Raw genomic sequence first — 24,605 nt, forward strand, 5'->3', positions numbered from 1 at the left:
CGAACTATGGACGGAGGTCCGTAACATTGTTCAGGAGGCAGCAACTCAATCCATCCCAAAGAAAAAGAAATGCAAGAAAGCAAAGTGGCTGTCTGAGGAGGCTTTACAAGTAGCTGAGGAAAGAATGGAAGCGAAAAGCAAGGGAGAAAGGGGAAGATATACCTAACTGACTGCAGATTTCCAGAGAATAGCAAGGAGAGACTAGAAGGCCTTCTTCAATGAACAATGCAAAGAAATCGAAGAAAACAATAGAATGGGAAAGACTAGAGATCTTTTGAAGAAAATCGGAGATCTCAAGGGAACGTTTTTGTGCAAAGACGGGCATGATAAAGGACAAAGAAGGCAGGGACCTAACAGAAGCAGATGAGATTAAGAAGAGGTAGCAAGAATACACAGAAGCACTATACAGGAAAGATCTTAATGTCCCTGATAGCCATGATAGTGTGGTTACTGAACTTGAGCCAGACATCCTAGAGAGTGAAGTAAAGTGGGCCTTAGGAAGCATCACTAACAACAAAGCTAGCGGAGATGACAGTATTCCAGCTGAGCTATTTAAAATCCTAAAAGGTGATGCTGTTGAAGTGCTGCACTCAATATGCCAAGAAATTTGGAACACTCAACAGTGGCTACAAGACTGGAAAAGGTCAGTTTACATTCCAATTCCAAAGAAGGGCAATGCCAAAGAGTGTTCAAACTACCGCACAATTGCGCTCATTTCACATGCCAGCAAGGTTATGCTCAAAATCCTACAAGCTAGGCTTCAGCAGTACGTGAACCGAGAACTACCGGACATACAAGTTGGGTTCCGAAGACGCAGAGGAACTAGAGATCAAATCACCAACATTCGCTGGATCATGGAGAAAGCAAGAGAATTCCAGAAAAACATCTATTTCTACTTCGTTGACTACGCTAAAGCCTTTGATTGTGTGGATCACAACAAACTGTGGCAAATTCTTAAAGAGATGGGAGTACCACACCACCTTACCTGTCTCCTGAGAAACCTGTACGAGGGTCAAGAAGCAACAGTAAGAACCGGCCATGGAACAACCGATTGGTTCAAAACTGGGAAAGGAGTACGACAAGGCTGTATATTGTCACCCTGCTTATTTAACTTATATGCAGAGTACATCATGAGAAGCGCCGGGTTGGATGAATCACAGGTCGGAATTAAGATTGCTGGGAGAATTATCAACAACCTCAGATACGCAGACGATACCACCCTAATGGCAGAAAGCGAAGAGGATCTAAAGAGCCTCTTGTTGAGGGTGAAAGTGGAGAGTGCAAAAAACTGGTTTGAAACTGAACATGAAAAAAACTAAGATGATGGCATCTGGCCCTATCACTTCCTGGCATATAGAAGGGGAAGAAATGGAAGCAGTGACAGATTTTACTTTCTTGGGCTCCAAGATCACCGCAGACGGTGACTGTAGCCATGAAATTCAAAGACGCTTGCTCCTTGGGAGGAAAGCTATGGCACACCTAGACAGCATAGTAAGAAGCAGAGACATCACCTTGCCGACAAAGGTTCGTATAATCAAAGCTATGTTTTTCCCAGTAGTAATGTATGGCTGTGAGAGCTGGACTATAAGGAAGGCTGAACGCCGAAGAATTGATGCTTTCGAACTGTGGTGCTGGAGAAGACTCTTACGAGTCCCCTGGACTGCAAGGAGGTCAAATCAGTCAATCCTAAAGAACTCAACCCTGAGTGCTCTTTGGAAGGACAGATACTGAAGCTGAAGCTCAAATATTTTGGCCACCTAATGCGAAGAGAAAAGTCACTGGAAAAGACCCTGATGCTGGGAAAGATTGAAGGCAAAAGGAGAAGGGGACGGCAGAGGATGAGATGGCTAGATAGCATCACTGATGCAATGAATATGAACTTAAGCACACTCTGGGGGAGAGCAGAGGACAGGAAGGCCTGGCGTGCTATGGTCCATGGGGTCACGAAGAGTCGGACATGACTTAACGACTGAACAACAACAACATCTGTTGTTAGAAATAAATAATCATCTAATAATAATTCTTTCAAAAGCCAGGTCTCTTGAAATAACATTATCTTGAATGAAGTAATTAGCTCAAAAAAAGAAGGGTAATTCTGGTTGTTAGACCGTCCTGTTATATTCCAAGAAATTAAAGACAGTGCCGAGGACTTATATTATGAACATATTAGACTCCGTCGAGATTCCGCAAACTTGGAATTGGCACAGAGAACAAATGCTGGCCTTACAATCACACAGGCATGTTGGTCTACCATATGATATGGGGTTATCCAGCACATCTACCTTTTTGGACAGAAGTCAATAACTACATAAGCATGACCCTCAACATTTCTCATGATATTCAGATACCTCGTGTAATCCTTGGATGGATTCCCAAAACCTGGAAACTCACTCCATCACATGCACTTTGGTTTTATAGAGCAGCTCTGGTTGCTAAGTGCCTATTTCTTAAAAACTGGAAATCAAAGTGACCCCCAGACGCGGATCAATAGGAACAACATAGGAACAAAGGCTTTATACAGTAGAGGCTGGTGGCTCTGATGTCAGTGGGGTGGGAAATCCACTCTGGGTTTCAGTCAGAACCAGCCAGAACTCTTAAGGGGCTATCTAAGGTGCTTAACCCATTTGGGGAATAAGGTTCAGAATTTTGGGTTGCTCCTTCAGAGTTCTGGCTGGTTCTGACTGAAACTCAGAGTGGATTCATTGATTGGAGCCACCAGCCTCCACTGGCTTTATACCAACTCAGATCATTGGTCCATCAAGTTCAGTATTGCCTATACTGACTGGCAGAGGTTATCCAGGATCTTGGACTGGGCAGCGAGCAGGATCGCTAAACAGATGCAAATGTCATGGCAAAGAAGTAAAGCAGAGTGGAAAATTGTGCAAATTTCAAGGCAGAGAACTAACACCTCTTAGTTCTTAGGAGGAAAACGTTGCACAAATCTCATGGCAGAGAAGTAAAACGGAATCCAAAATTGTGCAGATTTCAAGGCAGAGCAGTTAAATGGAGGTGAAATTGTGCACATTTCCTAGTAGCTGTCATCCACTCCTGCACACTTCAACAAGACCGCAAATAAACAAAAATGGTGAAAGTTACAAATGCATTTGGGACACTCTCCAGTGTCCTTCCTCGCTATTTTTAGGTGCACTAGGCAGAGGGCACTGAGAAGGGATGAGGAAGGATGGCGGCGGCACTAGGAGTGGGAGGGGTTTTTGCTGCTCTTGCCAACGAGCTCTGTAGCCATTCCCAACAACCCATTACAAAGTCGCCCGGCTGGGTTCAGTCAACACAACAAACCACTGTGGGTATTAACAACCCTAAAACAAGCCATGGGTTCTCAGGGTGGCTTGTTCCTGAAAAATAAGCCACCCTGCAGAAACCACACCAGGTTCACACAACATAACAACCCACCATGGTTGATCAGCTATGGTGAGTCACCATGTCGTGTGAACCAGGTCAGTCTGTTGGACTAAATTTCTGAAATGGTGGTCTTCACTTTGGTGAAGGATAAGCAAGTCATTTAATGGCAAAGCAGCCTACTTACTTCTTGACTTAGAATTCCACGTTCCACCACTGGAACGAAGCCTGGCAATCCTGCTTTAAAAGTCTTGTGTAGAAGCACCACATGAATAAACACTCTTAGTAGGTGTGGGAGGTATCGAAATCCCCAAACTAGAAAGACTAATCCTTTCCAAGAGGATGCCCAATTTCTTCTTTGCATAAAAACTTAGGATTACTAACTATGCAGGAGGAAATCTGATTACACCCATGATTCAGGTGTTGACAGCTAAAGCAAACTTTGTTTTGCTATAGATGGCAGAAATTTATAGAGTAGGGAAGTTTAAAAATCAGGACGTTATTCTAAACCAACTGTGTAGGTCATCATGGCATGCGCCCTCCTGAACTCCAGCAAGTCTCCTTTGTGAAGAATTAGGCCAATTATTGATCGAAGCCAAGGTTGACTTTATATTTATTTGGTACAGATTTAAGATTTTTCTAGTGAAACAAAATAAGTGCTAGGGAAGAAATCCAGAAATGAGAGGAGGGGCTTTTAACATGGCTGGTGTTAACATCACTTTTGTCAAAATATGGTTTATTATTTGATTATTTAATTTTAAAGAACCCGCTGTCAACATCAAAAATACAATTCAAAGTATTTTTAATCACTGGCTACTATAGGGAAGCAGAATGCTTGACTGGATGAGCTCTTTGATCAGATCCTCCAGGGAGACAAGAGAAGGAAGTTATCAGGATTACAAGATGCAAGCCATCATATAAACTTGTTAAAACTACAATGATTCTGAAGGAGATTGATCACATTTAGTCTGCAATCCTATTCTCACTTACCTGGGAATAAGTCCTATTGAACTCAGTGGAACATACTTCCAAGTAGACAGGCATAGGATTGCGGTGTTAGCCTGGTATTTTTCACACTGGCCATCTACATCATTATTTCAGTGCTTGCAATCAAAACTACTGAAGAGTCAATCCCCCCAAATAGTTTAGGATTTATGTATTTATTGTGGTATTGGGAACACTGAAGTTCTGCCATGTTTCTCTTTGTACCAGGATTTAAAGGGAAAAAGGGGTGATTCCCTGAATAAATTTAATAGTTACTCTTGTGTTGTAAAATACTGTAATGCTTTGGGAGGGAAAAATCTAAAGTATTAAAAATCATATAGCTCATGATGCTTATGCAGGTGTGGAAGTGAGTTCTTATATATGAACTAAACCTAGAGTATATATTTTGTATGTTTTCATTTCTGTAAACCGAATAGATTTTTCTCTCTCAACACATGTATGTCTTATGGCTTGTGCAATAAAGATCTTCTTTGACTGATGGATGATTTATGATGAAAGCAAATCGGAGCAGACATAGACACACATTTAAAATCTCTTCCCTGAGAACCACCTCAACAGGTTGTGAAGAATAAACAAAATGGCCTCTCCTTTTATACAGTTTTGCATCATCCTCAGCTGGGTGGCACCCTGTTTTCCTGACAAAGATTATTTGCCTTTAACAGCTGTGTGGCAGGCATAAATCCAACCTTTCTGCAACACTGCTGCCTCCCAAACCTGTGCCTGTTAAATTTCTGTGCTGCTGTTGGAAGGTACAGAAAATGGTGGTTTTCTCGACTGAGGCAAAATGTATACTCACAACAAACAGTACTGGAAAGAAAGAAAGAAAGAAAGAAAGAAAGAAAGAAAGAAAGATTCTGAAAGCTGTGCATAGTTTGCTTTAAATTCTACAATTTTAAAAAAAGTTAAAAATCCTTATTATAAGAATAATTATTAAATGGTTGGAAACACAAGCATTACCAACAATAACAACAGAAGGATTTGATGTACCATGGGCAACAAAGGCTATGAGCCGAAACAGCTGTCACTTTAAATGTGTGTCTGGCAGCTATATTTTCTTTTCATTCTTATTCGAGAGTAGGTGCAGTGTCCCCCATATGGTTCTTAAAATCCATCCTACCTCCAAGACCATGGTCCTGATCTGGATTTGGGGAGGGGTGCCTACTCTAGAGTAAAAATTTAAAAATAGGTAGACACACATCTAAAGTAATGTCTGCTTTGGCCCTCTGATACCGCTTCCAAATCCCTGAAAAGCTATCACCTATACACAGCCTTGCCACACTTGAACTTGGAAATATATTCCAGGAACATAAAGTAATGGGATGAATTAATTGTATTTACAATTGCACTTTTGTTATATTAATAAAAGGAGTCAGTTGCGGGGGGGGGGGAAAGGGATCTAAAAACGGAGCAATGGATTACTGTTTCAGAAATAGTTTGTAAATATGTGGTGTATTGTAAGAGGTAAAATGGATACATTTTTATCAGGTCCGTCACTGACCACTGGTGTGGTATAGTGGCTAAGAGGAAACCCCTAGTTTCAAACTTGCCTCAACCACAAATTAAATAAGGCTGCAAACCTAAGCATACTTACCTCTGAATAAGTCTTACTGAGCACACTGGAGTTCCTTCCAAGAAAACATGCCCTGGATTGTGCTTCTAGTGGCTTGAGGCAGGCCTCCTGCTGCAAAATATGGTGATAATCATGCCTGCCTATCTTACAGGGTTGTTGTAAGGATTGCAGCAAGATTATATATATGATTTATTTTGAAAATGTTTACAATGAAATCGTATGCATGTCTATTCTGAAGTAAAGCTCACTGAGGTCAATGGGGCTTACTCCCACATAAATGTATATAGGATTGCAAGTATAAAGTGCTATATAACTACTAAATGTTGCTATGATTGGACCATTCTCTAATTTTCACCTTTCTCTTCTGCCCCTTTTTGTATCTTCTTCCTTTTAAATTTTCACTGATGTCTCTTTATTGTGATTTCCATAGTAATATAATTTATGTGGCTGATATTTTATTTATGTCTAAATAGCATATACTTTGTAATATTGAAATTTGTTTAATTATTATATGAACACATATATGTATATCTATATTTTGAAGGGGAGAAAAGCGGACTGCTCTCTTAAAGGCGTCTATCCAATTATTTTCAGTTTATGGTTTGTTTTTCAGGGCCCCAAAGCAGCAAACAACATATTAATATTTTTAAAAAGTTGAGTGCAAACACAGAAACAACAATAAAACCATCACATGAAAGAAATTTAAGTAGCAGGAGATAACACTCGTTAATAGCCCAGTTGCTTGTAACTCAAAGGTTTGCCTCCCCTCAAAAGAAAATGTTTCACTGCCCACTTAAAAGAACAAACAAAATGGAGCTGGTGGGTGTGCCTTGGGAGGGAATTCCACAAGTGATGTGGTGACGGGAAGAGGACAGCCCTTGCCTCGGGTTTAGAAATATGTTCCACCTGGTTCTTGTTCATGTCCCGCATGGCAAGGGCCACATTTGTCGTCCATCACATACCTGTTAGCAGGGATGGTGGAAATCAGCTTCTCCTTGGTTCCCACAACTTGAAAGGGAGGGAAGTGGCTTCCTCATCACACTCCACGAATAATCATTTTTTTGTCTATAGTGTGGACAGCTCCTTCCATGCCAGGAGATAACAAACACACACTCGCTCTTCCTCTCTGTCTTTCTCTCTCTCTTGCCACCTTCCTATCGATTTCCTGCCCTCTGAGTGCTTTACACAGACAGCTCTAGAAGCTTGTTCTCAGCACTTGCTTGACCACAAAAGGTTCCAAAACGACTTAAAAACCCCAAAGGTTTCCTGCCAACTTCAAACTCCTCCCTCCTGTTATGTGCAGCTACATGGCTGGATGGTGCCGTCAGGCTCTCATGGATCCCCTGAGCTATATTGTCTGGATCCTTGCTCATATGAGATGGACCACTCCTCTGCCCCCAGGGAGCCCCTGTGAGAGGAGAGAGGTGCAGTATGAGTTCTACTGACAGTGTTGTTGTGAAAGCTTTCATGTCTCGGTGTGACAGCTGCCTTGGCTACCAAGCTAGTGAAACAGGGTGGACAGAGGACCAGACTTGGGCCAAGGTGACCTCAGTTCAAATCTTCACTGTGCCATCATGAGCCGGTTGCTGTCTCCCAGCCTAGCCTAGTCCATGGAGGGAGTCTAGTGGATTCTGGTGGAGATGGCAGATGGCTGCTGGCTAGTCAGGATGTGATCCTGGCTGTGCCAATTGCCTCAGTGGTGGGGCCGGATGGACGTGAGGGCCGAGTGAGTCACAAAAACTCTCAAGCCAAGCAGAAAATAGCCACACACACACACACCACTGCTTTGATTCTGGCCTCTCAGGACTGATTCTGGTTCCTGGTATATTAGTGTTTAAGTTACAGGCTAAAGCCTTGAAAATTCAGCTCACACTCTGACACCCCAATGGCAACCCAGATCCCACAAGGTTGTTGTTGGGATAAAAAATGGGATTATCTCTACCTATGCTGTCTTGAGCTCCTCAACGGAAGCGAGGAATTGTGTATGTAAACAAACCTCATGGAAAGTCACAGAAAGACCTGTAGGAAATAGGCAGGCACAGGGAAGCAGGATGTGGCGGGCTTGTCAGGAGAGCACAGGACAGCTGAGCCAAACACTGGAGGAATAGGACTGATAGTGCTTCCAGATGCACAGCTCCTACCTCTGCCTTGGGCAGCTATTCCGTCTGTCCCTCCTTAACAGATTTTCTGTCCTAAGAAAAAAGACAGAAGACGTGGTGGGAAAACATGGGAGGGCTACATGGGAAAATGTGAATGAGGCACGAGCCAGGCCATCGCACAGCAAAAGTCTCATCTGGCAGCTCTTGGTGACCATATTAGGAGAGAAAAGGGAGGGGGAGGATTTGATTTTAATTAAAAGACAAAGGCAAACAGCAGGTGAATGATGATATTTGGAGTTTCTTTTCCTTCGGGTGTTCTATGTATTCTTGCCAAGCCTTTCAGCTTACTAAAAGTGTTGTTTGCAGTTTGGGAGAGCAGGCACAAAATGACAGGGCCTTACAGCAAGAGATGGGAGTGGTCAGGAAACAGCGTGCGAGAGAGAGATGCACAAACACACACACAAAGGGGAAAGAGCCTACTGAAGACACAGCTGTGGCGCCCTAAGAGGATCGCTGTGGACTGATGGATTTATTTTAAAGAACGCACATGGTCCTGGTAGCAACTTCTTAATGGCAAATATATTATATTTGAAGACCACAAGGTTTCATAGGCCATACAGTTCTCTTTGTCTGATGATAAAGCACAGCCTAGTCTGTGGAAGTCCACACTCTTGAAATACAATACATTCGACTTTAACAAGGGGCTGGCTACAGATAGGAGTGTTTTTAATAAATAGCTAAATAAATTACCACCAACACAGCTCTGAACTTGAATTTATTACAGAATTAAGTTCAACGCAAACAAGCAGCAGCAACATTTTTGCCAGAATCATCACCCCACCCCAGTTATGGCTGCCTTGTGGCACACAGCCTCTGACAGCCAAGACGCACAACTAAATGCACACTGGAGGTGCATGCTACAATTTTGCATCATCCGGAAAGTATTACTTTTAGAGTGTATAAGGGACAAAACAGACAAGGTGCAGTAGATCTGTGATCTAATCAGACCTCCCAATTAAACACTGTGTTCCACCCCCAGCTCCCCGTAACACTGCACTAGGGGGACCAACTTGATCTGGAGAGTGATTCTGGGGGAGGGCTGTTTAATCTTTCCCCCCTGTACTGTTTCCATGATGTAATGACTGAAGCAATTAGCCTCTTTGGTGAAAACATAAAGGTAACCTATCATGCCTGTGTGTTCCCCAGCAGGGGGCTAATAACAGCTTCTGGAGGGTTGGGGGGCTATGTTCAGATTAGGGAAACGGTGCAGGGTGAGACACTCTCCCCCAACACCACTGCTTAAAATTCAGAGAGAACCCCAACTGCCCCCATGGTGCTTTGCAGTGACAGTGAAAATGTTGAGAGATCCAGTCATAGGTCTCCCACGTTTTGCCTCATTTAGATCTAAGAATAAGAATGGGGATCACCCACCTCTGCTTCTTAATGAGTCACTGTTCAGAGTGTGCCTTATAGTGTCATCAACACCAGCATTGCTGTGCGTGACCTGGATACCATCCTCGCCTGTCTCCGGCCCTCCCGCCCCTTGCTTCCCTGCCTCAACTCTGTCCCTTGTTTGCCACTAACATGGCACCTTCCAGCCACCCTATAGAAGAATAGTCAAAGTAAGGATGCTCACCAATATTGCCAACAGCTGAATGAGAGAAGATGAGCCCAAGCAGGGACTCATGCAGAGACAGGATGCATCACTTCTGCTGAGGGCGGGAAATTCTGGGACATCCCTACAGTAGGAGCAATTGAACGATCCAATCACACCCAAAGCCAAGTGGTAGAAGAATCACCTGTCCTAGTTCCACCTGTCCCCCTGTCTGAGCATGAGCAGGTATGTGCAGGTGCATGCTAATTTTTTTTCTCACGGTGCAATGTTGACATTTTAAAATACCATTCCTGCAGCTTCCATCACCACTGTGTGCACAAGATGGCACTTCATTCATTTCTCCTTCTGCTAAATTTCTACATCCAGGTGCTGCATGCTGCACCCCGGTCAACTGTTACCCAGTGAAATGCCTACCTGTAAAGCCGGGGTGGGCAAATGTGGACCGCTGGCTGCATGTGGCCCGCAGCCTTAAGTATGGACCCTGATCCCCCCCCCACCCAATATACTGCAGCAAGAGTGGCAGGAGTGGCAAAACAGTGGTACACATCTTGTTCTAAAGAGAAATTTGGCCTTTTTAGGTCACGGTTGTGGTTTGCTGCTGAAATTTGGTGGCAAAACACTGGTCGTTTTGCTGCAGCTGCTGCCAAAATTAGGCAGTGTGCAGTGGCAATGCGACCCCCAGGTGTTCCATGGGGTTCAAATTAGCCCCTGGAGCCCCCAAGTTGTCCACCCCTGCTGTAGAGTATCACTAGGCAACAAAGGAGGCAACAGAGGCAGAGGGAATTGAGAGGCCTCGCTGTTTTGCGCTTTCATGAACATCATGAACATGAACATATGGATCATGTGATCCATAGGGGGAGCAGACTGCTTTCCCCAGATTTCTGGATAGTAATACCATGGTACACGTGAGTGTTCCCCCAGTTGGTGGGAGAAATTCATTGTTGCAATCTGGGGCAATGAAAAGTGGATTGATAATTTTCGCATGGGCAGAAGCACCGTCTTGGAAATTGTGAACCTCCTCTGACCCCAGCTTGAGAAGCGGAGAAACACGGGTGCTTCCAGATGGAGGGCATCTAGCGTTACTCAGCTTTTCCACTCTGTACGAGCGGGATTATTATGGGCAGTCCATACTATTGTTATCTGGTGTTTTTTCTGGATACATGCCACTATGTTCTGTCCACGTGTGAGTGGAGAATGATGAGAAATGTTCCTACACAAGGCATTTATTGTGCACTTGTGATTCCTTATGGTTGTTTATGGGTTCTTTAGACGACGACATTAACCTCCAGTTTTGCTTCTATTTGTAACAGAACTTTCCTGTTTTTTTTTAAAGTGGAGAAAATGGGGTATTATTTCTGAAAATGAAAGAAATGGCGTTTTCCAACTTGTCTATTTCCCCTATCTGCTATAGCACAGCGCCACCTAGAGGTTACATAGTGGAAAACAGGAAAGGAAAAGATCTTTGTGTCAAGCTTGGATCTCAATTCTGTGTAAAACTGAAAGTAGAAACAGTACGTGTTGGTGTTGCCAGAGAGCCAGTTTTTCATCTTTCTCTGGGCCACCTGTAGCATCTATGGGAGGAGGTCTGTACTGAGACACAGCTCACTTGAAGAAGCACCATGTGGCTTGGTGGAAGTTGGGCCTTTACCAAGGTGCTGCGGAGCGTGCCCTCCCAGTAGGCTTTGGTGGCAGGACTTTGTGCTCACAATCTGGGAGGGTGATGATAAATTGATCCAGGACTTCAGGATGGTGAAAGCCACGCTCTTTGAAGTCACTGCTCGACCGCGACCACAGCCCCAGAAACTGAGATGTTCTTCCCATCGAGGAACATGTGGATGTAACTATGTGGCCCTGTCTGTGGAGAAACATGTGGCTGTGGCTGTTTCATGGCTCCGTAACCTTGAATGCCAACCCAAGGTCACTGCACAGTTCAGAATTGGGAGGCCCACAGTGGGACAGATTGTTCTGGAGTTGTACTTTGCCCTTGGTTGTCCACAGGACAATCTATTTGGGCAATGACCAGAAGGAAAGCTTGAAGAATGTTTTGTTTCAGTACTTCTGTTATTTCTAAATATTATTTTGCCATGTTCCTGCATTTTAGAAAGAGAAGTCGTTGTTTTTCTCCTGTGGCCCAGCTTGATCAAATTAATCATAACTCAGACATGTTTTAAAACATTATTTTAACTCTACAGCAGGGGTGGGCAGCTTGTGACCCTCCAGATATTTTGAGCCACAGATTGCGCCCCCGCCCCCCGCTCTACATATGTGGCTGCTGGCATGTTACCTGTAACCATATTGGGGGTGTGTGTCATTTTACATATAACCATGTGTCTGAGATTTTTTAGCTGCTGCACATCTTGGCCTGGGCAGTGTGAGCAACATTTCCCACCCCTGGAATTTGTGTGCGTGGAGAGCGGGGAGGGTGTGCGTGGCTGTTCCTGCAGATACAGAATTTCTAAATATCAGTATTTTGTCATGTTGCTGCATTTCATAATGGGGGATTCTTTTCTCCTATAGCCACCTTGGCCAAATGTACCCTCACTTTGGTTTTGGTTTTCCAAAAAAACTTTTAAACTTTGTCCACATGGTGGCCACCATCTTAACTGTACCCTGAGGGCATTTCTCCGTGGTTGTTTATTTGTGGTTGTGATAACAAAAGAATTTCCTGTTTTCATTTACTAGAATCATAGAATAGTAGGGTAGGAAGGGGCCTACAAGGCCATCGAGTCCAACCCCCCGCTCAGTGCAGGAATCCAAGCTACTTCTTCCCTATTCCATGTGAAGATGGGCTTCTCTCACAGCAGAACTTGTTCTCCAATGGCTTATGGGATTCTGCCCAGTTATGGTATTTCACCTTCTTATTTGACATCTCTTAGGAAGATATATACAAGCTCTTTATTTATACCCGCAAGACTCGATGGCCTTGTAGGCCCCTTCCAACCCTACTATTCTATGATTCTATGAAGACTAAATGTTCTACCAACAGCAGTGCTCCAGGGCAGATTTCTGAAAATTCCACTTCAAAACTGATTGTGTCCATGCAAAGCAAGAGTCCCTGAAACTCTGACAGGTGTACTTTTATACTGTAATTTTTACTCTGATTTGATTTGCCACATAATTTACACACACCCCCCCCCAGCTATAGGCCTGGCAAGACACCACACTTGAAGTGCCAGGTTGTTTAGAATTTCAAAATTCCAGACTCACTAGCAAAATAGTCAGATCCAATTGATGGCGTAAGACAAAACTAGCAGTATTAGCGTCTTTGCAGATGTGTTATCCTGTTATTTATTTCTAGCATTCACAGCCCACTCTTTAGTCAAAAAGGCTTTCAATGTGGCTTGTGTATATCAGCAGTAAGATAGTCCCTGCCCTAAAAGACACGGAAAAGGAAAGGTTCCTCCTGTGCAAGCACCGAGTCATTGCTGACTCCTAGAGGGACGCTGCTTGAGCTGGTGTTTTCATGGCAGACTGTAGCGGGGTGGTTTGCCATTGCCTTCCTCAGTCGTGACTACCTTTCCCCCAGCAAGCTGGGTACTCATTTTACCGACCTCGGAAGGATGGAGGGCTGAGTTGACCTGAGCCAGCTACCTGGGACCCAGCTTCCACTGGGATCGAACTCAGGTCGTGGGGAGAGCTTAGGTTGCAATACTGCCACCTACCGCTCTGCGCCACACGAGGCTCTAAAAGACATGACACACATGGAAAAATGGATGGGGAGGGAGGAGGAGAGAAGCAAGCTCAGGCACCAAGAAAAAAGAATGGAAGAAGCCATGGGAAAACATGGGAGGGTTACAAATGGAAGATGACATCAGGCGTGTCCAGAGCGAAGGGTCCCAGTGCCCATAGCCAAAAGGCATTGTTCAGTTGGCCCATCTTTTCTTTCTTAGTGGATTTTCCGTTAAGGAAAAAGAGGGAAGAAGTGGTGGAAAAACATGGGAGGGTTATGAGTAGAAGATCCTGGGTTGTAGCCAATGTTAGTCCTACTTAGAGTAGACCCACTGAAATGAATGGAACTTAAGTTAGTCATGACTAACAAGTCCCATAGGCCTAACGCTGGATACTACTCACTGTCCAGACACTCCATAAACATTTGTGAATGAGGCAAGGCCATGGCATCATAAAAACCTCAACCAGAAGCACCCATCATCTGGATGCCCTGTAAAATTCTGTGAATGAGGCAGGGCAATTTTACAACAAAAGCAAAGTCTGGAAGCACCCTAAAAATTACAGTTCCTATCATGACCAGCTGGGATGGAAACAGTACAGATAGCCTGATGGTATGACTGCTGACCAGCTAGGTGAGAGTTGGGGCATCTCTACACCAGCCTAAACTCCTGCATTTAAAATGGGGCTTTCTCCTTCCGTTTGAAATGCAGGATCACAATGACTCCCTTTTTCACATGCTCCCTTCCCCCTACTTCTCCTCCCCGTATCTGAGTGTTCCATTGTCTTTCATTGGTCTTGCTCCTCTTCTTGCCACTTTTCCTCTTTTCACAGAGGGAACTCAAGTGGAACACAACAGGGTAATTTGATAGCTCATTATCTGCGATCTATTTAAAAATGGAACAAAGGGCATTTCGCGCAGGAGACGCCCTGGAGGGTCACGGTGTCATGTAAAGAGCCTGCAAACTTCCGTGAAGGAGCCATCTCAATTGCAGGATAAAAGCTCCATGTGAAGGAGCCCTTGGAAAGGGCCAAGGGCTGCAGATCTGCCATGTTATGCAAGAGTCAATGAGCAAAGGGCTGGATGTGCCTGATCTCGTCTGATCTCGTCAGCTAAGCAGGGTCAGCCCTGGTTAGTACTTGGATGGGAAACTGCCTGGGAATCAGGCTTCCTGCATTGAGCAGGGGGTTGAACTTGATGATCTTCTAGGCCCCTTCCAACCCTATGATTCTAGGCCCTCTCTTCCTTTGCGGTTTTGTGTTGCCTTGCAATGGAAGATGCACAACAAGGTCCTGCAGTGGTTCAGTGGATCCAGGGCTCAGAGGGACGCAGCACCAGCACTTGTTTATTAGCAGGGATACTGATGACATCTGACACCTCCCCCCAACCTCAAAATTCCCTGTTCCCTCTGAGCTTAGCTGCAATCCTCAAACTAGCTCAGGGGAGGTGGGAGGATGAGTTTTCCCAGCAACAATAGATTGTTCCCTGTTGTAATGCAAAGTATTTGGGGGTAGCTTGCCAGATCTACACCTTGTGGATAAGATCCCATCATAGGATCGACAAAGTGCCTTATGATATCCTGATGAGCAAACTAGCTGAAAGTGGGCTAGATGAAACAACGATCCGGTGGATCCACAGTTGGCTACAGAATCGGACTCAAAGAGTGCTTATCAATGGGACCTTCTCAAACTGGGGAGAGGTAATGAGCGGGGTACCGCAGGGCTCAGTCCTGGGCCCAGTGTTTTTCAACATTTTTATTAATGACTTGGAGGAGGAGGTACAGGGAATGCTGATCAAATTTGCAGATGACACAAAATTGGGCAGGATAGTGAATACTTTGGAAGACAGAAACAAAATTCAAAGTGACCTTGATAGACTGGAGCACTGGGCAGAAAACAACAGAATGACATTTAATAGGGATACATGCCAAGTTGTGCACCTAAGAAAAAGAAACCAAATGCACAGTTACAAGATGGGGGATATGTGGCTCAACAACACTACAAGCAAGAAGGATCTTGGAATTGTTGTCGATCACAAGCTGAATATGAGCCAACAGTGTGATGTGGCTGCAAAAAAGGCAAATGCTCTTTTGGGCTGCATTAATAGAAGCATAGCTTCCAAATCCCGGGAAGTACTAGTTCCCCTCTACTCAGCACTGGTTAGGCCTCATCTGGAGTACTGTGTCCAGTTCTGGGCGCCACACTTTAAGAAGGATGCAAACAAACTGGAGAGGGTTCAGAGGAGGGCAACAAAGATGATCAGGGAACTGGAAACAAAGCCCTATGAAGAAAGACTGAAAGAACTGGGCATGTTTAGCCTTGAGAAGACTGAGGGGAGATATGATAGCACTCTTCAAGTACTTGAAAGGTTGTCACAGAGAGGAAGGCCAGCATCTCTTCTTGATCATCCCAGGGTGCAGGACATGGAATAATGGGCTCAAGTTACAGGAAGCCAGATTCTGGCTGAACATAAGGAAAAACCTCCTGACTGTTAGAGCAATACAACAATGGAACCCATGACCTGGGGAGGTGGTGGGCTCTCCCACACTGGAGGCATTCAAGACAAGGCTGAACAGCCACCTGTCAGGGGTGCTCTGACTTGGATTCCTGCATTGAGCAGGGGGATGGACTCAATGGCCTTGTAGGTCCCTTCTAAACCTACTATTCTATGATTCTATGGTGACGCTATATCCCTCTATTTATATCTCGTAGCACACACAGTGTCATATGTTGCGGTATTTTGGATAATATGGAATAAAAAGCTGGAAATAATGCTAGAAAAGAGGTATACAGAATATGTAATGTGCCCCAACATTGATCAGTGCACTTCAATACCGATAAAAAGCACTAGTGTAGATCTAGCCTTGGTCTTGAATGGGTCTTAAGGCCCATTCACTTTACAAAACACGTGGTTCTGGTGGAGATGAAAACTGCTACAACTGGTTTGTTCATGTGGATCAACACAGCTGCCTGAATGTCTCGACTCTCCTTGCAGACGTGGCTATGGGGCTGTTTGTGCAACATCACTTTTGGGGTCTGCCGCTGTTGAGAGTAACATTCCCTTCCTGAATGCCTGTTTGCTCACTACATGCTTAGCCTTTTTATTTGTAAATGAACAGATGTTACAAAACATCATGTAAGTCTGACCCTGGAGAGCTGTACCTGGAACTCGCTATGTTCTGGGAAGTGGAAGGGGTTACAGTTAGGACACAAAAGCATACATACGAATTCAGAATACAGCAGTACCTGGTATACTTTTTATTTGTTTGCTTCTAATGTTTCTAATCTGCAACAGCCTCTCCGAGCAACTAATATAGATTAAAAACTAACAGTGACATAATACATACAAATACAAAATAAAACAGGAACAACAGAGAGATAATAAAAGCCAGATTAAACTGATGCATCAAAGCACAACATCTAAAATGCCTGGGCAAATAAAAAGGTCTTTACTTGGTGCTGAAATGACATCAGAAAAGGCCCTACCCTGAGTCTCCACCTGCTTAACCTCTGAGGTTGGGGGCGGGGGGGATCTGAGAGAAAGATCAGTAGTTGGGCAGGCTGGTGTGGTGAGAAAGTAAATACTGTATCAATTAAACAAATACAGTAAGAGGATATGCACTTGGCTACCTTCTCAACGTGCACAGATTCTTACACAGTTATAAAATAATATGCCGCAGGCTTCAGCAAAACAAAGTGGAAAGAGGAATAAACATCAGAAATGAACAGAAGGCAAAGGAACCTGCTGCGGCCCTCCCCCCCACTCCTTATTGGACCCAGTAGTTGCTGACCCACTACACCCAGGTTCCCACCATCTTTACAACTTTCCAATCCCAGTCAAAAATCCATTTAAAAGAATCAAGTAACACAATAAATTAGTGTACATGCAACTGATTTGCCTGCTTTCATTCATACATTTGCACAGGTTGCATTATACATGAGAATGTGTTATAAATCCAGTGGTGTGGGTGGGTGGGTGTTTAAAGTATAGATGAGCCAGCTAAGTCTGATGAGCCAGGAGACTCAAAGCTATTCATCTTCCCACGGTTCTGGTTATCTTTTTTTTTCACTCCAGCTCAGCTAAGGAACTGCCTGTAGATTTTCACATGCTCTGTGCATTCTCAAGATGATGCCCACCCCTGCATGCCAGATCCTGGGGATCTTCAGCCTGGTAGACCCATCCTTTCTAGTCTTCTGACTTGTGCATCCCAGCAATGCAATCAGAGTGGAGGCTGATGGCTCTGATGTCAGCGGGGCGGTGAATCTGCTCTGGGTTTCACTCAGAACCAGACAGAACTCTAAAGTAGATCCACACCTTGGAGAGCTCCTTTAGATTTCTGACTGGTTCTGACTGAAACCCGGAGAGGATTCACCACCCCGCTGACTTGGGAGCCGCCAGCCTCCACCACCATTTCCATAATCCAACCGGGCAGGCGGCCCTTGTGGCATAACCAGTTTGTTCCTCCTTATGTTGCCTGCCCACTGCCCCAGTTCCTTACAAGCTGCTCTCATGAGTCACTGAGACATTTTGGATCCTCCTCCGCCCCGCTTCATCCTTCCTTCACTGCTTGCTTTTTCTGAGCATTAAAAGCACATGCTCGTGGGCAGAGAGGTGTAACCACTTGCAGCAGAGGTGCCCCATCTCATGGAACGCTGCCCTAAGCAGCTGCCTAGAATCCCTTACTGGCAGGGCTGTCCCCGGCCTGTTCGGAAACTGTCTCTCCAACCCATGAACAAAAGCATGCACCAGGTTGCTCTACAGGAGCATGTCATCTGCCTTGGCGATAGGCAGATAAGGGGCGACAGATGCATGCCCCTTGCTAAAGCATGCAGGCACCAAAGCAAGCACAGGAGGGGACAAAGCCCGTCAGCACAGGGAGAAACGGCGAGAGTTGATGTTCATGCGTGTGACGCCAATGTGCTTGAGGGGTGTGGACAACAGGAAAGCCATCTTGGGCGGAATGTTGCACAGCAGGTCGGAGTCCTCTTCACAGCCTTCCAGTTCGAAGGTGGCATCGTCCAGCATCTCCTTGTGCTGGTGGCAGGCCTGCTCCACCTTCAGCCGGTGAATCTGAGCCCGCAGAGCCATCAGTTGCTGTGCCAGCTTGTGATCCAAGGCCTGCATCTCCCGCTGGGCAGAAGGAAAAGGGTGAGAGGCAATATCCCTGAGTTCTCATGAGGACGTTATCTTGTGCCCTCCGACATTTCACAGATTACAGTAGAACCATGCCCATAATACCCCAATTTTCAGGCCAAGAATTAGCACCTGACATGCACACACCCTGTTTCACGTCATTGTAGACTCTACTCCACCTTTTGTATGCTATATTAATTTACGCTGCAATAGTCCATCTTCCACCAATCTCAAAGACAGGAGGGGGCTTGTTCATTTGGTTAAATATATTCTAGAGAAACATAACTGTTTTATGATGGGTTAGCAAGAACCCAAAATGGGCCTCAGTTGTGTGGAATGGAAAGCTGCACGGTGCCCGATGCACTGCTCCTCATGTGAACGCAGTGTGCATGCATTTGGGGAGGGGCAGTAACTCAGCGGAAGAGCCCCTGCTTTGCATGCAGAAGGTCCCAGGTTGAATCCCCGGCTTCTCCAGGTAGGGCTAGGAAGGAATCTTGCCAGAAACCTTGGAGAGCCACTGCCAGTCAGCGTCAACAATACTGGGGCCCAATCTACATGGTCAATTTAATGCGGAGGGAGAGCACATCGGGGTCATTCATGACAGATGACGCTGTCGCCAATCTGCAGCCACCCCACAGCTTCCCGCTGGAAAAGGCTCATTTTCAGAAAGTCCTTTTAGTGCATCTTTTTTCTTTAAACGCAGCTCCCATGCTGTTCCAGTGTGCCCCCTCCCCCCACATTAAATCCTGGGCGTGCCTAGGAGTGTTTCTGTGACCTGGCTGTGACCTGCCAGTGACCTGGTCAAGGGGAGAGGCTGCCCTCTTTCCCCCCCATTCCCTCTCTCCCCCCCAATTCTTTTCCCCCATTCACAGTAGGACTGCTTTCCCATTCACAATGTCTAGCCGCTTTTCCCCATTCACAGCATCAAAGTATTGAAACAGTATTGTTTCTGGCATTCACAATAGCACAGTAGCTGCTTTCCCCATTCACGGGTCATAGCCTGCTTTTCCCATTCAGAATAGCGCAGTAGCGCTGTTTCACACATTCACAATATCCCAACGGTGGATGAGAGGGGAGAGATGTGGGGAACTACAGTGGCTTCATTCAGCGCTTCCATCAGACTTCCTTGAGCAGGGGAGCTTGGACGGGGTGGGGTGGGAACCAGCCTCTCTCATTCACTGAGCAGCACCTACTGGGTTGATGATGTTCAGTTTTACTCCCTGGACTCCGCCCACCCAACCCTGAAGTTTCATGTGCCGTGGGACCCGTAAAAGCGGGGTTTTAGGCAGTGTATACTCTGCTTTTCTTGCTTCGTATACCCCAGACAGGCCAAAGTGATTTCATGAAGATCCAGATGTAACCAGAAAGCGCTTCTCATTCTGTTTCCATGTAGAGTGGGCCTGGGCTAGATGGACCTACGGTCTGACTCAGTATAAGGCAGCTTCCTATGTTGTTATTCTAGAGATGAGATGCATCTGCTCCCCACTCTAAGATTTAACTTCTAGAGACCAAGGGTGGGGGTGGGGGCTAAACCTTGACGAATGACAACTCCAGCAGCTCATACTACAAATGTGAACAAGACATTTGCAAAGCCAAAATTAGGGACAAAACAGGGACAGGTACCAGAAAATAGGGCTGTCTTGGCAAACAGAGAAAGTGGGAGCATGTCTGGACTGCATCAGCTTAGACTGCAGACAAATGCTCACATGACTAAATACTCTTCCATACAAAACAACAACAGGCTGTTCCAGGCATGAGGAATAGTGTAAGAAATAGCACCAAAAGAGTGGGGTGGGAACGACCACTGAAGCGATGGTGAGACATTTAAACCTTTGAAAAGTTTAACCATTAAGCTTAGCTACTTGACCATTAAGGCTGCAATCCTATACACCCTTACGTTGGAGTAAGTCCCAGAGAGCATAATGGGACTTCTGAATAAACATGTATAGGATTTACAAAGCAAAACACACACACACACAATTAACTAGCTTTCAACGCAGAGTTGAGATTGTCCCAAACACAGAATATCAGTTCACAGAAAATAATGGGAACGGCCTTAGTTTATTGTAAGTCCACAGGAGCATACAGAAGCTGCCTTGCACTGAGGACGTTTGTTCACTTTGCCCACCAAGGACGGTACAAGAACCAATGGTTTTAAATAATAATACTGAGCATTTATACAATGGCTGGGTTTGAGGATCATTGGAGGAAAAGCAGCAACCGTGGCTTCTCTTCCCCGCCCTGCGCATGCTGCTCTCATGGACGCCATTTCCCCAGTTATCCATGCCTCAGTGCAGGTTGTCGTGTCATCTGGACCCGGTGAGGTGTGCAGCGGGGGTGGCTTCCAAACCACCCTGTAACCCCTAAAACAAGCCGTGAGTTGCAGGGTGGTTTGGAAGCCACCCCTGCTGCGCACCTCACCAGGTTCAGACGACATGACAACCCACGGTAAGGTGTGGGTAATTAGGGAAATGGCAGGTGTGTGAGCAGCATGTGAGGGGGTGGGGGGTGGGAAGAGAAGCCACTGTGCCTTCTTTTTCCCCACAGATCGTTTGAACCCGGCCAATGTTTGAGACAGTCCAAGGTGTTTCACATGCATTATCTCACTAATCCTTGCAACAGCCCTATAAAATAGGTCAGTATCATTATTCTCCAGTTGCAGTTCTGTCTGTGTGTGATTGTGTTTGTGTATGCTGAGAAATGTAACATGCCTAAAGCCACCTAAGGGAGTTCATGGCTGAGCTGAAATGCGAGCCAGGGACTTCCTGAGGTTTGCAGTTACTTCACTGCCCCAGCTTACAGGGTGCTTCTGGGTGACGCTTTTTGGAGCCACCCCCTGACCCTTCCACTGAATTTTACAAGGGGCACAAATGTTGCCGCCTTCCACTCATAGCCCTCCTCTGTTTTCCTACAGCCTCTTCCATCTTTCTTCTTACTACAGAAAATCCATTAAGGAAAATAAGACGCAATAGCTGCATGATGCCTTCTGGCTGTTGGAACTAGGAGCCCTCCGTCTGGAGGCACCCAAGTAGGTGGATTTAAGGTAAAAATCAACACAACTTTCCTAATGGTAAAATGGCAGTTTTCCAGCGGGACAAAATCCAACAAAATGGGAAACCCCAAAGTAGGTCACCAAAAAGCAACGTGGAGAAAGCTGAACAAGCATTATCACATTAGGTAGCACAGAATTTCCCTGAAGAAGGAGCTATATGAAGCCCAAAACATGTTGGAACAGTAAACCTCTTTGGAATAAAGTACTTTTTTGTCTACCCCACTGCATGTTGTTTTGTAGTTTCCCAGTGGGGCAAGCTGCCCTACACAGAGCCACTGAGAAGGATTTCCCATCACCAGGTGCAGTTTTGCCTTTGCAAACCCTGCTACAGCTTTCCCCTCCTTGCTGCTCCAGGGTTTCCCTAGTGCAATGCAGAGCAAGGAAATTCTTCATCCCTGCTGCTGCTGCTGCAGCTGCTGGAAGTGTTCAAATTCCCCCAAAGAGGAGCTACTCACCAGCTCCATCCTGAGCCACTCAAAGGCATCACCAATGGTGGGGAACCCGCAAATGGTCCTCCTCAAAGGCACCTGGGCCTGGTTGTCTTCCCCAGTCCCCTCCTCATCCTGCTTCTCCTGTAGGGTCCTGAGGGCTCCGTCTCGGAGTCTGTTCCGCCAGGACGGACTTTGCACATGGGCCTTCCACTCCAGGTAGGAAGGGCGCCGCGTCTGTAGCTTCAGCTTAGCTGCCAAGGCCTTTACGCTATCCAGGTTCTCCTCTTCTGAGCTGGACTCCTCTTCTCCCAGCTCCTTGAACTTCACCAAAGACATGGCAGAGGTGTGCAAAAAGCGTTTCCAGCAGGCAGCAAACCAACTCTGTGTGTGTATCAGACAGATGTGTGTGCTGTGTATGTGTGCGTGCATGGACAAAAGCTATTTTTCCTCAGAACAATAAGGCTCTGGAATTAAAAAAAGGGAAAAAAAGAAAAAGCAGGAACTTTAATTATCCAGAGGTTAATGGTTTGCCTTTTGTAAAAATAAAAAAATAAAAATACAGTATTATTGTCTTCAGTTTGGAGGAGACACCCTGTTCTTTGAAAGGAAGTTTAATTGCGGACATAAAAAGACAGCAAGAGTGTAAAGTAATTTATCCCACAGGCACTCCTTCCTTTCCTGACTCTATTATCAGCAGAGAAAAGTCATGGCTCGCCCGCCCAAGTCTCAAACAGAGGGAAGGTTGAAAGGTCACCCCAGTAGCTTCAGGGCAGCTTTATCTTAAATCATGCCCTTCTTCAGCTAGCCAGAGGGGATTACAAGAAGATGAAATGTTGGCTTAATGATAAAGACTTTATTTGGCCAACTGCTCACCAGCTTCCTTTTTGCCCTCTATTTTATGGGCCTCTACCCCAGATTGCCTGCACTTTGCCACCACAGCGCAGGAAGTAAAGCAGCAGCAGCAGCACCCACTGACTGGTAAGAAAATAGCTGCTTGATGCACTTCAATGTAGTTAATGATCGCCACAAAATTATAATGCACTTTGAATTACACGTGTGTTGCACTTGTACATAATGTGTGAGCTAGCGGATCACAGATAGAGCAGCAGCAATTTCCATGGTCACAGGAACCTAGAAAGTTGCCTTATACAAAGTCAGACTATATTGATCCATCTAGTTCAGTATTGCCAGGGTGTGTAGAAGGTAGATTTCTAACTGTCTGGAACTTCAACTCCCAGAAGCCCCAGCCAGCATGCGCAATGGTTAGAAAGGCTAGGTGTTGAAGTCCAACACATCTGGAGATCTACTTTCTGTCCACCCCTGTTGTACAATGACTGGCAGTGGCTCTCCAGGGACCCCAGCCCTATCTGGAGATGCGAGGGGTTGAACCTGGGATGTTCTGCATGCAAAGCAGGGGCTCTACCACTGAGCTAAGGCCCTGCCCCAATCATGGCTGGAAAAAGTGTTCCCACATTACGCAGATGGCTAGTAGTCCTATCTGCCAGCTCACACTTCATATTGCTGCAGGTGAGAGTGCATTCCTATTGCCATGCGCACGGCATATTAGACGGCATTTTTAAAGGGTTAGACAAACTAATGGAGAACAGGTATTACTGGGATAATTTAGAATGCAGTCTCCATGTTCAGGGTCAGTGTGCCTCTGAGCACTTCCAGATGTAGGGTGGCCAGGTATCCTCTTTTACCAAGGAGAGTCCTATATTTTAAAGGCTGCCAGAGGACCATCCACTATTTGAAAGCGTCCTCTAACTGAAAGGCCCTCCTGTCTAATTCTGGTTGAAAGAGAAAGAACCATAAGACCTTTTGCCCATCCATAGTTAGCACCAGGAGAGCAGGCTGAACAAGCAGGCACTCAGGTCTCCTAGCCACAGTCTTCCACACTATGGTGAGATGGACTGTATTTCTATTTAAAATGTAATAATTATTTCTAAATGTGTGTCTATTAGCATGTGCAATTTTTTATGTAAATCGCTGTCCTTTTGGTGATGCATTTCCTCTTTTTGGGCAAGTCATAATTGGTCACCCTACCAGGCACACAGCAGAGAGGAGAGCCATCCCAGACCCAGAAGCATCTGGCTGGCTGCACATAATGGCAGCAAATTGTGGGTTAATTAATGTGCTGGGCATGTTCCGCAGCCATTTTGAATATTCAGCTGCTGGTTGGGTTGATCGGGGGTTGCTACATGACTTCTGAACCCAGACACTATAGGTTAATTGTGGGTTAAACAACCCACAGTTTACCTACAGTTAATAGTTAGGTTGACTGTGGGTTGTTTAACCCACAATTAACCTACAGTGTCCAGGTTTGGACGTCATGTAGCAATCCCAGATCGACCCAATCAGGGGCTGAATATTCACAATTGCAGAACGTGTGCTGCCTTTATTTGTAAACTGAGTCTTTATCTGGTTAAGGGAATGGGAATGTAGGAGTGCTTTTCCTGTCATTGCCCTACTTTGGGATTCAAAGATTGTAAATTTGACACACATTTGGGGATCACACACAATAGTTATTAAGGTTAGAAGTTTATTCATTTACTATTTGTTTTAGTTATTCATATCCTGCTCTGCAGCAAGAAAGCTCTGCCCAACTCAGTTTGCACAATATAGATCAGCTGGAGGCTGGAAAAGGTTGCTTTATGCTCTCTCCATAGAGTGGGT

The 24,605-nt window shown here is 45.4% G+C and overlaps 2 protein-coding genes across 7 annotated transcripts in view; both read right to left on the reverse strand.

Annotated features, from left to right (window-relative positions):
• The window catches only part of LCK (LCK proto-oncogene, Src family tyrosine kinase), a 42,882-nt gene extending 35,728 nt beyond the window's left edge, over positions 1 to 7,154 (reverse strand). For 3 of the 4 annotated variants that reach the window (XM_084816045.1, XM_084816044.1, XM_084816047.1), the window contains exon 1: positions 6,895 to 7,154. The gene's annotated coding sequence lies outside the window, so the exon portion shown is untranslated. Of the gene's footprint in view, positions 1 to 5,953; positions 6,022 to 6,894 lie in introns of those variants that run through there. The other variant, XM_084816046.1, reaches the window with a different exon arrangement.
• A 9,388-nt stretch (positions 7,155 to 16,542) lies between these two features.
• FAM167B (family with sequence similarity 167 member B) lies at positions 16,543 to 22,346 on the reverse strand. 3 transcript variants are annotated; one of them, XR_014785181.1, is made up of 3 exons: positions 21,954 to 22,346; positions 17,706 to 18,443; positions 16,549 to 17,576 (listed from the first exon to the last, which is right to left on the reverse strand). XR_014785181.1 is itself a non-coding variant. In XM_084816070.1 (2 exons), exons 1-2 carry the CDS (start codon positions 22,263 to 22,265, stop codon positions 18,180 to 18,182), a joined length of 576 nt encoding a protein of 191 aa, XP_084672196.1. In that variant the 5' UTR covers positions 22,266 to 22,346; the 3' UTR covers positions 16,543 to 18,179. The 3 variants fall into 3 exon arrangements, 1 of the variants encoding a protein (XP_084672196.1); XR_014785182.1 differs by having other exon boundaries at positions 16,557 to 17,576; positions 18,117 to 18,443; XM_084816070.1 differs by having other exon boundaries at positions 16,543 to 18,443.
• Between the last annotated feature and the right edge of the window lie 2,259 nt (positions 22,347 to 24,605).

This window comes from Heloderma suspectum, chromosome 10 (genome assembly GCF_057233095.1).
Source record: "Heloderma suspectum isolate Gila_16-S chromosome 10, 16-S_ref, whole genome shotgun sequence".
NCBI lineage: Eukaryota > Metazoa > Chordata > Lepidosauria > Squamata > Helodermatidae > Heloderma > Heloderma suspectum.